Here is a 17,589-nt window from a genome sequence, read left to right as displayed (position 1 = left end):
AGGACACAGATTTAAGGTGATTGGCAGAAGAACCAAAGGCGACATGAGGAAAATCTTTTTTACGCAGCGAGTGGTTAGGATCTGGAATGCACTGCCTGAAAGGGTGGTGGAGGCAGACTCAATCACAGCTTTCAAAAGGGAGTTGGATAAGTACCTGAAGGAAAAAAATTGCAGGGCTACAGGGAAAGGGCGGGGGAATGGGACTAGCTGAAGTGCTCTTGCAGAGAGCCAGCACGGCTCGACGGGCTGAATGGCCTCCTTCTGTGCTGTAACCGTTCTATGATTCTATTCTATGATTCTAAGCACAGGGGTGCGAGTTAGGATACGTTTTGTCTCCGACATGTACCCAGTGCTCCTCCGCCATCCAATAAGAGCAGACAGTTTCTAACATGCAGGTATGTGCAAAGGAGAAGGGAGTCAATGGTGTAACAATATAAACACATCTACACCTAGTCATCTATCTGCACTGCACTGCCTGAAAGCAGATTAGAAGCAGATTCAATTGTAACTTTCAAAAAAGGGAACTGGATATACATACTCAAAAAGAAAAACTTTGCAGGGCTATGGGGAAAGAGCAGGGGGGAGTGGGTCTAATCTGGCACAGGCTTAATGAGCTGAATGGCCTCCTTCTGTGCTACACTGGTGCAGTGTGTTGTAATCCAGGGTTAATGGCTCCTCTCCTCTATCTATACCCTGGTGCAGTGTGTTGTAATCCAGGGTTAATGGCTCCTCTCCTCTCTGTCTATACCCTGGTGCAGTGTGTTGTAATCCAGGGTTAATGGCTCCTCTCCTCTCTGTCTCTATCCTGGTGCAGTGTGTTGTAATCCAGGGTTAACGGCTCCTCTCCTCTCTGTCTATACCCTGGTGCAGTGTGTTGCAATCCAGGGTTAATGGCTCTCTCCTCTCTGTCTATACCCTGGTGCAGTGTGTTGTAATCCAGGGTTAATGGCTCCTCTCCTCTCTGTCTATACCCTGGTGCAGTGTGTTGCAATCCAGGGTTAATGGCTCCTATCCTTTCTGTCTATACCCCGGTGCAGTGTGTTGTAATCCAGGGTTAATGGCTCTCTCCTCTCTGTCTATACCCTGGTGCAGTGTGTTGCAATCCAGGGTTAATGGCACTCTCCTCTCTGTCTATACCCTGGTGCAGTGTGTTGCAATCCAGGGTTACTGGCCCCTCTCCTCTCTGTCTATACCCTGGTGCAGTGTGTTGCAATCCAGGGTTAATGGCTCCTCTCCTTTCTGTCTATACCCCGGTGCAGTGTGTTGTAATCCAGGGTTAATGGCTCCTCTCCTTTCTGTCTATACCCTGGTGCAGTGTGTTGCAATCCAGGGTTACTGGCTCTCTCCTCTCTGTCTATACCCTGGTGCAGTGTGTTGTAATCCAGGGTTAATGGCTCCTATCCTTTCTGTCTTTACCCCAGTGCAGTGTGTTGTAATCCAGGGTTAATGGCTCCTATCCTTTCTGTCTATACCCCAGTGCAGTGTGTTGTAATCCAGGGTTAACGGCTCCTCTCCTCTCTGTCTATACCCTGGTGCAGTGTGTTGTAATCCAGGGTTAATGGCTCCTATCCTTTCTGTCTTTACCCCAGTGCAGTGTGTTGTAATCCAGGGTTAATGGCTCCTATCCTTTCTGTCTTTACCCCAGTGCAGTGTGTTGTAATCCAGGGTTAATGGCTCTCTCCTCTCTGTCTATACCCTGGTGCAGTGTGTTGTAATCCAGGGTTAATGGCTCTCTCCTCTGTCTATACCCTGGTGCAGTGTGTTGTAATCCAGGGTTAATGGCTCTCTCCTCTGTCTATACCCTGGTGCAGTGTGTTGTAATCCAGGGTTAATGGCTCCTCTCCTTTCTGTCTATACCCCAGTCCAGTGTGTTGTAATCCAGGGTTAATGGCTCTCTCCTCTCTGTCTATACCCTTGTGCAGTGTGTTGTAATCCAGGGTTAATGGCTCCTATCCTTTCTGTCTATACCCTGGTGCAGTGTGTTGTAATCCAGGGTTCATGGCTCTCTCCTCTGTCTATACCCTGGTGCAGTGTGTTGTAATCCAGGGTTAATGGCTCCTCTCCTTTCTGTCTATACCCCAGTCCAGTGTGTTGTAATCCAGGGTTAATGGCTCTCTCCTCTCTGTCTATACTCCGGTGCAGTGTGTTGTAATCCAGGGTTAATGGCTCCTCTCCTTTCTGTCTCTATCCTGGTGCAGTATGTTGTAATCTAGGGTTCATGGCTCCTCTCCTCTCTGTCTCTATCCTGGTGCAGTGTGTTGTAATCTAGGGTTAATGGCTCCTCTCCTCTCTGTCTCTATCCTGGTGCAGTATGTTGTAATCCAGGGTTAATGATGCCGCTCCTCGTATGCTGGTGCAGTGTGTTGTAATTTATGGATTAATAAGGCTAAGATAATTTTTTAGAGGCGAATAACATTCCTTTTCCAGTGAATTCCTGAAATGAACTCGAATGACCCCTCCTTCTATCTCAGACTGTGGGGCAGATTGCAGCTCTGAGTGAAAAGGGATTACATGGAACTAAATCACCAGTAAATCACCGTACACAGCCTGCAGTCTGTTGAGTTTTGGATTAAACACTGAGTTTAATACCTTGTCTTAAAATCGCAATTAGAATTTCACGACATTGGCTCAAAAAAACGGTCAGCCCCGCCCCGCGGCAGAGTTTAGCAACTCTGTGTTCCACACAGTCCTGCGTCGAGAGGCAAGGGTCCAGGCTAGACATCACATTCTCGTCCACTGTGTGAGCCCTCGATGGGGAGTCGAGGGGAGCACTAATACAACAACAACAACTTGCATTTATATAGCACCTTAAACATCCCAAGGCGCTTCACAGGATCGTTATATCAAAATCCTGACACGGAGCCACATAAGGAGATAGGACAGGTGACCAAAGGCTTGGTCAAAAAGGTAGGTTCTAAGCAGTCTTCAAAGGAGAAAAGAGAGGTAGAGAGGCGGGGAGGTTTAGGGAGGGATTTCCAGAGCTTAGGGCCCTCGGCAGCTGAAGGCACGGCCGCCAATGGTGGAGCGATGAAAATCGTGGATGAGCAAGAGGCCAGAATTGGAGGAGCGCAGAGATCTTGGCAGGTTACAGGGCTTGAGAAAGTTACAGAGATAGGGAGGGGGGCGAGGCCATGGAGAGATTGAAAATAATGAGAATTTTTAAAACAAGGCGCTGCTACACCTTATTTTTTTTCTGTTCCTGGGATGTGGGTGTCACTGGCAAGGCCAGCATTTATTGCCCATTCCCAACTGCCCTGGAGAAGGTGGTGGTGAGCCTTCTAGAGGACAGTTAAGAGTCAACCACCTTGCTGTGGGTCTGGAGTCACATGTAGGCCAGACCGGGTAAGGACAGCAGATTTCCGGGTTTTTACGACAATCCAATAGTTTCACGGTCACCATTACTGATACTAGCTGATCATTAGTTCAGGCCTCTGGATTACTAGTCCAGTAACATAACCACCATGCTACCGTTCGAGTGTAGGTCAGCACACACAGGGGTGAGGGGTGATGGGTGAATGGGGCTTGGTGCGAGTTAGGATACGGGCAGCAGAGTTTTAGCCAGGAGGTGTGAGCCCCACAACCTGCTCCCTGTAAAATCCCCTTTTAATTCTAATCGTCCTCAGGACCATGTGATTAGAGCCGTGTAAGACTGCTGTCACAGAACTCTCAAAACATAACAAGATCTTTCTCCTCACGAGTTAACCTTAGATTGAAAGGTAAAAAAAGTTCAGTCCAGCACAATGGGACTCCCTGAGAATGTGAAAGGCACTATATAAATGCAAATTCTTTTGTGTTCTTTTTTACGCTAAAAGGTGCCACTACACAGATTTTTGTCACAGCTTTGTTGATGAACTAAGAGAATCACTCAAAAATCTTTATGGAAAAATATTTTATGTTTTCTCGGTAACTCAAATTTTAAAATAAACAGTTCTAAACAAAATAAAATACATATTTTACGACAGCATGGCTATACTTACGCACCGAATTATCTTCTGCACCTCTTACTACTACTTTCATTGAAGTTTTCAATGGAAGGCCTCAGCCTCTCCCAAAAGCCTGGGTCTCGACTGAGTAATTTTCACACATTGCAGTCAGAGAGGGCTCTCAGCCACATGCGTGCGTTCTGAGCATGTGCAGAAATTCCCAGCCTGCAATCTGTGCGTCACCATGCCTTGACACCTCTTCATCCTGTGAGGAGTTGAGATTTTCCTCCCCAAAAGACTTCAAAACAACACGGGCTGTGAATTCAGGTAAGTGATAGCGTTTATGTAATTTTATTACTGGCCATCAAATTGTCCGTGTTCAGACGATGAATATAAAATGTTTAGGTGCAAGGCGGCGACAGAGTTGGGCCTTCAGAACACTTGCCACCTAATGGCCAAGCTCTGCAACTGCACCGTGACAGTTGACACAAGACAATGGTGTGGGAAATGTTGACATAGCGATTTACAAAGGGAAAGGTTGTCAGAAAAGTGTGACCAGAAATCATGACAACAGGAAATAGGGTTTGTGAACAGTAAGTGCACCACAATTTTCTTTTTAATATATAGATTGTGCAATCTCTGTTATGAACAGCTCACAGATAGACAACACCTGTGATCCACAGTACCTGAGGTTTCTTTGTTGACAGTTAGAAAAGAAAACAAAGATTGTTTATCAAAGAATAGATTTTTTTTTTTTTAACAGTTATATTTGTGGAACATTCAGTTTATAAATCTGTCGCTTCTGAACCATTTGAGGAATGGAAAGATATTTTTCAACTAAAAAGTTAGAAAAAAAGACTTGCATTTCTTTAAGAACATAAGAAATAGGAGCAGGAGTAGACCATTCGGGCCCTCGAGCCTGCTCCGCCATTCAATAAGATCATGGCTGATCTGATCTTGGCCTCAACTCCACTTTCCCGCCCGATCTCCATAACCCTGGACTCCCCTGTTTTTCAAATATCGGTCTATCTTCGCCTTGAATATATTTAATGACTCCGCCTCCACAGCTCTCTGGGGTAGAGAATTCCAAAGATTCACGACCCTCCGAGAAGAAATTCCTCCTCATCTCCGTTTTAAATGGGCGACCCCTTATCCTGAAACTATGCCCCAGAGTTCTAGATTCCCCCACGAGGGGAAACATCCTCTCAGCATCTACCCTGTCAAGCCCCCTCAGAATCTTATATGTTTCAATAAGGTCACCTCTCATTCTTCTAAACTCCAGTGAGTATAGGCCCAACCTGCTCAACCTTTCCTCATAAGACAACCCCTTCAACTCAGGAATCAACCTCGTGAACCTTCTCTGAACTGCCTCCAATGCAAGTATATCCTTCCTTAAATAAGGAGACCAAAACTGTACGCAGTACTCCAGGTGTGGTCTCACCAACGCCCTGTACAATATTAGCAAGGCTATAGCGCCTTTCACGACCACCAGACATCCCAAAGTGCTTTATAACCAATGAAGTACTTTTTGAAGTGTAGTCACTGTTGTAATGTAAAAGGCGCAGCAGCCAATTTACACACAGCAAGCTCCCATAAACAGCAATGTGGTAATGATCAGATAATCTGCTTTAGTGAGGTAGATTGAGGGATAATATTGTCCCTGGAGTGAGACTTGAACCCACAACATTCTAACTCAGGGGCAAGGGTGCTACCAACTGAGCCACAGCTGACACCGATGGTGTGTACCATGGACACCGATGGCGTGTACCATGGACACCGATGGCGTGTACCATGGACACCGATGGCGTGTACCATGGACACCGATGGCGTGTACCATGGACACCGATGGCGTGTACCATGGACTCCGATGGCGTGTACCATGGACACCGATGGCGTGTACCATGGACACCGATGGCGTGTACCATGGACACCGATGGCGTGTACCATGGACACCGATGGCGTGTACCATGGACACCGATGGCGTGTACCATGGACACCGATGGCGTGTACCATGGACACCGATGGCGTGTACCATGGACTCCGATGGCGTGTACCATGGACTCCGATGGCGTGTACCATGGACACCGATGGCGTGTACCATGGACACCGATGGCGTGTACCATGGACACCGATGGCGTGTACCATGGACACCGATGGCGTGTACCATGGACACCGATGGCGTGTACCATGGACTCCGATGGCGTGTACCATGGACACCGATGGCGTGTACCATGGACTCCGATGGCGTGTACCATGGACTCCGATGGCGTGTACCATGGACTCCGATGGCGTGTACCATGGACTCCGATGGCGTGTACCATGGACTCCGATGGCGTGTACCATGGACACCGATGGCGTGTACCATGGACACCGATGGCGTGTACCATGGACACCGATGGCGTGTACCATGGACACCGATGGCGTGTACCATGGACACCGATGGCGTGTACCATGGACACCGATGGCGTGTACCATGGACACCGATGGCGTGTACCATGGACTCCGATGGCGTGTACCATGGACTCCGATGGCGTGTACCATGGACACCGATGGCGTGTACCATGGACTCCGATGGCGTGTACCATGGACTCCGATGGCGTGTACCATGGACTCCGATGGCGTGTACCATGGACTCCGATGGCGTGTACCATGGACACCGATGGCGTGTACCATGGACACCGATGGCGTGTACCATGGACACCGATGGCGTGTACCATGGACACCGATGGCGTGTACCATGGACACCGATGGTGTGTACCATGGACACCGATGGTGTGTACCATGGACTCTTGAGTGTTGATGATGGAAATTCATGCAATTCATTTAGCAAGAATGTAACAGTGCACTGACGGGTACGTTTTCCACTCCTATACTCCAGTAGCATGCTGCGAGTGCACAACTGCAAATCGCACACCCCAGCTTGTGTTTATCCATCCATTAATTTTATAGGAAAGATAGGAACAGGAGGAGGCCATTCAGCCCCTCGAGCCTGTTCTGCCATTCAATTACATTATGGCTGATCTGCATCTTAACTCTATTTACCCACCTGTAGCTCAGCCATATGATGTACCTTGAACATTGGACACTACCTCAGGTATATATTGAATATTGGACACTACCTCAGGTATATATTAAATACTGGACACTACCTCAGGTATATATCGAATACTGGACACTACCTCAGGTATATATCGAATACTGGACACTACCTCAGGTATATATCGAATATTGGACACTACCTCAGGTATATATCAAATACTGGACAATACCTCAGGTATATATCAAATACTGGACAATACCTCAGGTATATATCGAATACTGGACACTACCTCAGGTATATATCGAATATTGGACACTACCTCAGGTATATATCAAATATTGGACAATACCTCAGGTATATATCGAATACTGGACAATACCTCAGGTATATATCAAATACTGGACAATACCTCAGGTATATATCGAATACTGGACACTACCTCAGGTATATATCGAATATTGGACACTACCTCAGGTATATATTGAACACTGGACAATACCTCAGGTATATATTGAATACTGGACACTACCTCAGGTGTATATTGAATACTGGACACTACCTCAGGTATATATCGAATATTGGACACTACCTCAGGTATATATCGAATATTGGACACTACCTCAGGTATATATTGAATATTGGACACTACCTCAGGTATATATCGAATACTGGACACTACCTCAGGTGTATATTGAATACTGGACACTACCTCAGGTATATATCGAATATTGGACACTACCTCAGGTATATATCGAATATTGGACACTACCTCAGGTATATATTGAACACTGGACAATACCTCAGGTATATATTGAATACTGGACAATACCTCAGGTATATATTGAATATTGGACACTACCTCAGGTATATATCGAATACTGGACACTACCTCAGGTGTATATTGAATATTGGACACTACCTCAGGTATATATTGAATATTGGACACTACCTCAGGTATATATCGAATACTGGACACTACCTCAGGTGTATATTGAATACTGGACACTACCTTAGGTGTATATTGAATATCGATCTCAGTCTTGAACATATCAATTGACCCATCCCCCAGTTCTGGATATCCCTACCAGAGGAAATAGTTTCCCTGTATATACCCTATCGAATCATTTTAATCACCTCAATTAAATCACCCCCTCAATCTTCTAAACTCAAGCCAAGTTTATGCAGCCTGTCCTGATAACTCTTTTAGCCCTGGTATCATTCTGGTGAATCTGCGATTTACCCCCTTCCAAGGCCAATCTATCCTTCCTGAGGGGCGGGGCCCAGAACTGGACGCGGATACTCCAGATGGGGTCTGACCAAGGCTCTCTACAACTGAGCATCACTTCCTCACTTTTGTATTCAAACCCCTTGAGATAATGGCCACCATTACATTTTTGTAGCTGTTCACAAGCTTTTAGTGACTTGTATACCTGGAAACCCACAGCAAGACCCAATGTTTTCATGACTTTCTTCATATTTGTATTTCTTCATACTAAGTACTGTACCCTAGAATTCCCTCCCTAAACCTCTCCATTCTCTACCTCTCTCTCTCTCCTTCAAGACGCTCCTTAAAACCTACCTCTTTGAACAAGCTTCTGGTCACCTACCCTAATATCTCCTTCTGTGGCTCGGTGTTAAATTTTTGTTTGATAATCGCTCCTGTGAAACGCCTTGGGACGTTTTACTACGTTAAAGGTGCTATACAAATGCAAGTTGTTGTTGTAGTGAATCTCTGTTGAACCCTTCGCAAAAACTCTCCTTCCTATAGTGTGGAGTCCAATACTACACACACTACTCTAAATGAAGTCTTAAGGTTTTATATTGGCTCATCATTACCTCTTGGCTTTTACATTTCTTCTTGCGATTTAAAACCTAGAATCCTATTAGTTTTTTTTTTACTCGTTTGATCTACCTGAGATTCTGCCTTTAATGTGCTGTGAACCCCCCCAACTCCCTCTGCTCTTTCACAGCACCGAGCCTACTTCCATTCAGGGTAGAATTACTGATGTTATCACCTCACACTTACCAGCACTGAATTCCATCTGGCACTTTTTAGCCCATTCCCCCAACTTATCAATGTCTCTTTTCAGCTTCCTTTAATCTTCTAAAGAATTAACTATACCTCCAATTATGCTATCATCTGCAAATTCCCAACACCACTCCCTACATCCAAATCACAGAGAGACACAGTAACAGAGAGCTCCTCAGGTACAGATGGACCTTCAGGTACAGATGGAACCCTCAGGTACAGACGGAACCCATTCCCATTGGCAGAAGGGTCGAGAACCAGAGGGCACAGATTTAAGGTGATTGGCAAAAGAACCAAAGGCAACGTTAAGAAAAAAAAATGTTTACGCAGCGAGTGGTTAAGATCTGGAAAGCACTGCCTGCAAGGGTGGTGGAGGAAGACTCAATCTTATCTTTCAAAAGGGAGTTGGATAAGTATCTTGAAAGAAAAAAATTTGCAGGACTACGGGGAAAGGGCGGGGCAGTGGGACTGGCCGAGGGTCGGCACGGGCTCGACGGGCCGAATGGACTTCTTCCGTGCTGTAACCATTCTATGATTCTATAACCCTCAGGTACAGGCGGCGCCCTCAGGTACAGGCGGCGCCCTCAGGTAAGTGAAAGCTCCACAGGTGTAGACAGACCCTCAGGTACAGACAGAATCCTCAGGTGTAGACAGTGGCTCAGGGATCAGTCATTTCCTCAAGTACTCTGCTGTGCCTCCACCCTGACACCAGGTCTCCAGTAACACGAGCACCATTAATAACCACCTACCTTGAATACCTCAGAGAAGAACCCCGACCCAATTTTCTCGCAGTAGAAGTCGTCGATCCTGGCCAAGGTGGAGACAGCGCTGCGCAGGGCCCTGTACGAAGAGGGTCGGAGACGGCTGCACCCGGGCATCCAGCCTGGCAGAGGGGCAGAGTATGGTCCAGGGTCGGGTATCAGGACATCGCTGGAGAGGTCCAATCTGAGCGTCGACTCCCTCGCCATCTCCCTCGAAGATGAACCCCACCCACCCCCACCCCGCCGAAATCTGATTCACATCTTTCCCGGATCAGGAGCCTCTTGCCGATGGGGTGGTGGGAGGGAGATGAAGGTTTCTGGGATTTAGAGGGAGGGCTTCACACCACCAAACTCAGAGCTGTGTCCTCTGCAGGCAATTTCATATATCAGCAAACCGATTAATGAATGAGGAACGATCAGCAGTAATTAATAACCCAGGACTGGCCTGGATAAGAGTTTGCAAATAAATCAATAATCCAGTAATGATCAATCGATAATTCGACAACGATTAATCAATGATCCATCAATGAATCAATATCCAGCACCGACCAATCGATAATCTGGTTCCAATCAATCGATAATCCAGCAATGATCAATCGATAATCCAGCAACGATAAATCGATAAAGCAACGAGTAATCAATGATCCATCAGTCAATAATCAAGTATCGATCAATCGATAATCAACCAATTAGTCAACAATCTAACCTCTGATTGGGGTCGTTGATCAATAATCACCAGCTCGGGATCTGGGCAGTGTGAAGCAGCCAATGATCCCGAGAGACAGTCTGCAACTAGAGGAGCCACTCCCGTTCGCTCAATGTATCAAATAAAGTATTGCAAGCTGATACTGAGCTCTGGGTCTGATCACGGTCCTCCCAACCCTGTTCTGGTGCTGGTCCCAGTTCCACTCTAACTGCTCCGGGTCTGATCCCGGTTCCCCTCGCACCCTGCTCCGGGTCTAATCCCAGTTCCCCTCTAACTGCTCCGGGTTTGATCCCGGTTCCCCTTGCACCCTGCTCCGTGTCTGATCCCGGTTCTCCTCTCACCCTGCTCCGGGTTTGATCCCGGTTCCCCTCACACCCTGCTCCGTGTCTGATCCCGGTTCTCCTCTCACCCTGCTCCGGGTTTGATCCCAGTTCCCCTCGCTCCCTGCTCCGGGTCTGATCCCAGTTCCCCTCTAACTGCTCCGTGTCTGATCCTGGTTCCCCTCTCACCCTGCTCCAGGTCTGATCCCAGTTCCCCTCATGCTGCTCCGGGTCTGATCCTGGTTTCCCTCTCACACTGCTCCGGGTCTGATCCCGGTTCCCCTCACGCCACTCTGGGTCTGATCCCGGTTCCCCTCTCGCCGCTCCGGGTCCGAATCCGGTTCGCCCTTTAACTGCTCCGGATCTGATCCTGGTTTCCCCTCGCCCCCCTGTTCCAGGTCTGATCCCGGTTTTCCCTCTAACTGCCGGGTCTGATCCCAGTTCCCCTCTCACCCTGCTCCAGATCTGATCCCGGTTCCCCCTTTAATTGCTCCGGATCTGATCCTGATTTCCCCTCTAACTGCTCCGGATCTGATCCCAGTTTCCCCTCTAACTGCTCTGGGTCTGATCCCAGTTTCCCCTCTAACTGCTCCGGGTCTGATCCCGGATCCCCTATCACCCAGCTCTGGCTCTGATCCCGGTTTCCTCTCTGACTGCTCAGGATCTGATTCCGGTTTCCCCTCCACCTGCTCCGGGTCTGATCCCGGTCCCCGGCTGCGTTCGTGAATTACAATGTTTCCGCTCCCATTCCTGCCTCTGGTCTTTGCAGCCGCTCCGAGTCTCGGCTCCACTCACTGCCGCAGCCGGGAAGCGCCGAGCTTCGGCTGGGCTCCGGCTCCGGGTTGCTGGCGCTCCGGGTGTGATCGCTGCTTTGCTCACATCACTGCCGGTGTTATTCCGGATTGCTCTCTCTCTCTCTCTGGTGCTGTTGACACTCCGCCTTGCCTTATGTGGAAGCAGGGAGGCTGGAGAGGAGGCGGCGCTCGCTCGGATGCTCCCGCCCCGCAAAAGCCTCCCTTGCCCGGGTCACAGGCGCACTGGGCGCCGCCTGCGGGACACAAGCACGGCCTGCGCATCAGTCAACAGGACAAGAGACCAAACTGAAACTTACCTCGCTGTCAGAGGAAGGAAACAAAGATTGAAAATCTGCCTGAATAAACCCCATTGTCCCCAGATCCAAGAAAGGAAGTCTTGCATTTCCACAGCGCCTTTCGCCATTCAAGACGTCCCAAAGCGCTTTACAGCCAATTAAGTACTTTACAACCTTTTTGAAGTGTAGAAACATGGAAGATAGGAGCAGGAGTAGGCCATTCGGCCCCTCGAGCCTGCTCCACCATTTAATGAGATCATGGCTGATCATCCAAATTGGTCCCTTTAGCCTTAAGAAATATATCTAACTCCTTCTTGAATATATTTAACTAGCAGGGGGGGGGGCCGGCGTTGCCAGGGCAGAATTCCACAGGTTCGCCACTCTCTGGGTGAAGAAATTCCTCCTCATTTCTGTCCTAAATGGCTTACCTCCTTATCCTTAGAATAAGGGGTAAGCCATTTAGAAAACGCGGCAGCCAATTTGCACACAGCAAGCTCCCACAAAATAAGAGCTGGAGGAGTTCTCCCCGGTGTCCTGGCCAATGTTTATCCCTCAACCAATTTCGCTAAAGCGGATGACCTCATTGCTGTCTGTGGGATCTTGCTGTGTGCAAATTGTGCTGCCAAACTAAGCCCCCTCCTCATTATTAGAAAGAGCAACTTTAAGAAATGAGAGAAGAGTTCCAGCAAATTAACTGGCAGAGTTCTGTTTAAGGACAATTTAATGAGGTCCTATTAAGCCATGCAGAATGAATATATAAGTAGAATTAGCCATTGGTATCCGGGCATCGTTGGATAGGTCCAATTTGATCAGCGATTCCCTCACCATGAGATACATGACCAATTAATCTGTTTTAGTGATTTTGATTGAGGGATAAATGTTGACCAGGACACTGAGGATAACTCCCCCTGCTCTTCTTCGAAATAGTGCCATGGGATCTTTTACATCCACCTGTGAGAGCAGACGGGACCCTGGCTTAACGTCTCATCCAAAGGACGGCACCTCCGACGACAGTGCAGCACTCCCTCAGTACTGCACTGGGGTGTCAGCCTAGATTATGTGATCAAAGTCTCTGGAGTGGATCTTGAACCCACAACCTTCTGCCTCAGAGGCAAGAGTGCTACCCACTGAGCCACAGCTGACCAAAGTGAGTCCGCCACAAATGGTCTTCAAATGGCTAAGGATTAAGTTGAAAGATATCTTGGTACATTAATGGGTTTGATGCTTATCATGTTCGTTTACAGTGGAGCACCAATCAGCTACAAGTCAGAGGCAGTGGTGCTCAGACTGTACGGTACTCTGGTCTGGTCACATAGAATCATTGAATCATAGACATTTACGGCACAGAAGGAGGCCATTTCGGCCCATCGTGCCTGTGACGGCCGAAAAAGAGCTATTCAACCTAATCCCACTTTCCAGCTCTTGGTTTGTAGCCTTGTAGGTTATGGGATTCAAGTGCATATCCAAGTACTTTTTAAATGTGATCATCATTCTATACACCACAATTAAATCTCCCCTTAGCCTCCTCTGTTCCAAAGAAAACAACCACAGCCTATCCAATCTTTCATCATAGCTAAAATTCCCCAGTCCTGCCAACATTCTTGTAAATTCTTCTGTACCCTGTCTAGTGCAATCACATCTTTCCTGTAATGTGGTGACCAGAACTGCACGCAGTATTCTAGCTGTGGCCTAACTAGTGTTTTATACAGTTCAAGCATAACCTCCCTGCTCTTATATTCTATGCCTCGGATAATAACAGGGAGTATCCCATATGCCTTCTTAACCACCTTAGCTACCTGATCTGTGGACATGCACTCCAAGGTCCCTCTGTTCCTCTATGCTTCTCAATATCCTACCAGTTATTGTGTATTCCCTTGCCTTGTTAGCTCTCGCCAAATGCGTTACCTCACACTTCTCCAGATTGAATTCATTTGCCACTTTTCTGCCCACCTGACCAGTCCATTGATATCTTCCTGCGGTCTACAGCTTCCTTCCTCACTATCAACCACACGGCTAATTTTTGTATCATCTGCAAAGTCTTAAATCATGCCCCCTACATTGGAGTCTAAATCATTGATATATACCACAAAAGGCAAGGGACCTAGTACAGAGCCCTGCGGAACCCCACTGGAAACAGCCTTCCGGTCACAAAAACACCTGTCAACCATTACCCAAGACATCCTGAGCACCATGTCCAGTTCTGGTCACACAGGAGGACATTTAAGTCCTGGACGCAGTGCAGAGAAGAGGCACTAGACTGATCCCGAATGTCAGAGGAAGGAGCAATGAAGAAAAATTATAGCAATGTGTCCTCTTTGTGATGGCAGCTTGGCTCAGTTGGTAGCACTCCTGCCTCTGAATCTGAAAGATGTAGGTTCAAGGCAAGAGCAGAGCCTTTAATCTAGGCTGACCGTCCAGTGCACAAACTTCTTTCTTGCTTTTGACACCCTTGTAATTCGGTCATTTTTCCCGCTCCTGTGGTTCCCCAGTATGACCCCCATCTTTTGCCACCTCAATTCACACCTTGAGTGTACCTGGTGCTTAATTGGCCAATTCATCAATTGGAAGCTTTGGGTTTACATGTCACGCACTCCCATACTTCTCAGCCTCTCCTTAGCCAAAACTGCCTGTTACTTCAGGCTCACCCTGGAGGGCGAGGACAACACCAGACTCCTTTATTCCATGACCAACTGCTTCCTTAGACCCCTCTCCCCCACTCCCGCCACCATCACCTCAAGCACTAACTGCAAAGAGTTCATGGGTTGCTTTGTCTCCAAGATCAAAACCGTATGTGTAGCTGTCTTTGCCCCTCCTTTACTTCTTCCCATCAGAACCCCCTAACCTCCTCTGGTGTCCCACTGACGATAGACAAGAACCCCCCGTCTTATTGCTTCTCCATCTCTCCAATATCATCTCGTCCATCAGATGCACCTTTTGTTTCCTTGTTCCCCTCCCCGCTCAACACCTGACCACTCAACTCCCGTTCCTGGACCACGTGCGAGTTGGCTTCATAAACGGTTTTCATTTCTCAAGTGTTGCCCCCTCCCCTTCAAAACTGCCAACATCACAACCCCTCAAAAAACACCCTCAACACATCCTCTCCAACAACCACCTCTTCCCCAACCTCCCTAATGCCCTCAAATGTTTTTTCGCCTCCCAGCTCCATGCCCAGTGACTCACTGTCTGAATCTGTCCAGTTTGGTTTCCAGACCCACCCACAGAACAGAGATGCCCCTACCCAAAGTCACAAGTGACATCCTCTGTGACTGCAGTGCATTTTCTCTCCTTGACCTCTTTTGCAGTGTTTGAAAACAGTTGAGCCCACCATCCTCCTCCACTGCCTCGATCCATCATCCAGCTCCATAAGACTGCTCTAACATGGTCCCGCTCCTACTGAACTGGAAATGCATCAGCAATACCTTCTGTTCCCTCCTTAGCAACAACTCTTCTTCACTCCTCCACCAAATCTCTTCACCCCTCCATCACCTGTCTCCGCCCCTGCACCAACTCTCCGCCCCTGCACCAACTCTCCGCCCCTCCACCAACTCTCCGCCCCTCCACCAACTCTCTTCACCCTCCACCACCTCTCTTCGCCCTCCACCACCTCTCTTCACCCCTCCACCATCTCTCTTCACCCTCCACCATCTCTCTCCACCCTCCACCTCCTCTCTTCACCCCGCCACCATCTCGCTTCACCCTCCACCACCTCTCTTCACCCTCCACCACCTCTCTTCACCCTCCACCATATCTCTCCACCCTCCACCATCTCTCTCCACCCTCCACCACCTCTCTTCACCCCTCCACCATCTCGCTTCACCCTCCACCACCTCTCTTCACCCTCCACCACCTCTCTTCACCCTCCACCATCTCTCTCCACCCTCCACCACCTCTCTTCACCCCTCCACCATCTCTCTTCACCCTCCACCACCTCTCTTCACCCCTCCACCACCTCTCTTCACCCCTCCACCACGTCTCTTCACCCCTCCACTGTATTGATTTCTATTGTGGGTTCAATGACAACACATTGATGAAAGAGAATCATTTTTAATCTAAAGTTTGTTCATCTAATTTAACAGCATTACAGGAGACACCATCTTAGTGATCCATCTAAAACGAAACTAAAACTAAACTCTCTCTCTCTGTCACATGCCCTCTGCTGGTAAGGCATAAGTAATCACACAGGCAAATATGCTGGTAAGGCATCATAATCAAACAGGCAAATACCATCACTATTTGCTGATATCATTACATCCACCACCTCTCTTCACCCTCCACCACCTCTCTTCACCCTCCACCACGTCTCTTCACCTCTCCACCACCTCTCTTCACCCTCCACCACCTCTCTTCACCCTCCACCACGTCTCTTCACCTCTCCACCACCTCTCTTCACCCCTCCACCACCTCTCTTCACCCCTCCACCACCTCTCTTCACCCCTCCACCACCTCTCTTCACCCTCCACCACCTCTCTTCACCCTCCACCACCTCTCTTCACCCCTCCACCTCCTCTCTTCACCTCTCCACCACCTCTCTTCACCCCTCCACCACCTCTCTTCACCCTCCACCACCTCTCTTCACCCTCCACCACCTCTCTTCACTCTCCACCACTGCTCTTCACCCTCCACCACCTCTCTTCACCCTCTACCACGTCTCTTCACCTCTCCACCACCTCTCTTCACCCCTCCACCACCACTCTTCACCCTCCACCACCTCTCTTCACCCCTCCACCACCTCTCTTCACCCCTCCACCATCTCTCTCCACCCTCCACCACCTCTCTTCACCCCTCCACCACCTCTCTTCACCCTCCACCACCTCTCTTCAACCCTCCACCACCTCTCTTCGCCCTCCACCACCTCTCTTCACCCTCCACGACCTCTCTTCACCCCTCCACCGCCTCTCTTCACCCTCCACCGCCTCTCTTCACCCTCCACCTCCTCTCTTCACCCTCCACCACCTCTCTTCACCCTCCACCACCTCTCTTCAACCCTCCACCACCTCTCCACCCTCCACCACCTCTCTTCACCCTCCACCACCTCTCTTCACCCCTCCACCACCTCTCTTCACCCTCTACCACCTCTCTTCGCCCTCCACCACCTCTCTTCACCCTCCACCACTTCTCTTCAACCCTCCACCACCTCTCTTCACCCCTCCACCACCTCTCTTCACCCTCCACCACCTCTCTTCACCCTCCACCACCTCTCTTCACCCTCCACCACCTCTCTTCACCCCTCCACCACCTCTCTTCAACTCTCCACCACCTCTCTTCACCCTCCACCACCTCTCTTCACCCTCCACCACCACTCTTCACCCTCCACAACCTATCTTCACCCCTCCACCACCTCTCTTCACCCCTCCACCACCTCTCTTCACCCTCCACCACCTCTCTTCACCCCTCCACCACTTCTCTTCACCCTCCACCACCTCTCTTCACCCTCCACCACCTCTCTTCACCCCTCCACCACCTCTCTTAACGCTCCACCACATCTCTTCACCCTCCACCACCTCTCTTCACCCTCCACCACCTCTCTTCACCCTCCACCACCTCTCTTCACCCTCCACCACCTCTCTTCACCCCTCCACCACCTCTCTTCACCCCTCCACCACCTCTCTTCACCCCTCCACCACCTCTCTTCGCCCTCCACCACCTCTCTTCACCCTCCACCACCTCTCTTCACCCTCCACCGCCTCTCTTTAACCCTCCACCACCTGTCTTCGCCCTCC

The 17,589-nt window shown here is 49.0% G+C and overlaps 2 protein-coding genes across 5 annotated transcripts in view; both read right to left on the bottom strand.

The window, feature by feature from the left end:
- LOC147123946 (dual specificity testis-specific protein kinase 1-like) overlaps positions 1–11,754 on the bottom strand; it is a 146,586-nt gene extending 134,832 nt beyond the window's left edge. Inside the window, exon 1 of the mRNA XM_086011310.1 lies at positions 9,742–11,754. Coding sequence (XP_085867436.1) covers positions 9,742–9,960 — 219 coding nt within the window. The 5' untranslated portion in view covers positions 9,961–11,754. The remainder of the gene's footprint in view (positions 1–9,741) is intronic.
- Positions 1–17,589, bottom strand: part of hmgcs1 (3-hydroxy-3-methylglutaryl-CoA synthase 1 (soluble)) — a 379,408-nt gene that overhangs the window by 251,945 nt on the left and 109,874 nt on the right. The window lies entirely within an intron of this gene.

The sequence above is a fragment of the Somniosus microcephalus genome, chromosome 1 (assembly GCF_052327205.1).
Source record: "Somniosus microcephalus isolate GS21.2 chromosome 1, FLI_Smic_1.0, whole genome shotgun sequence".
NCBI classification, from domain to species: domain Eukaryota; kingdom Metazoa; phylum Chordata; class Chondrichthyes; order Squaliformes; family Somniosidae; genus Somniosus; species Somniosus microcephalus.
Note: the sequence above shows the minus strand (reverse complement) of the source record. Positions and strands in the feature narration are given on the sequence as shown.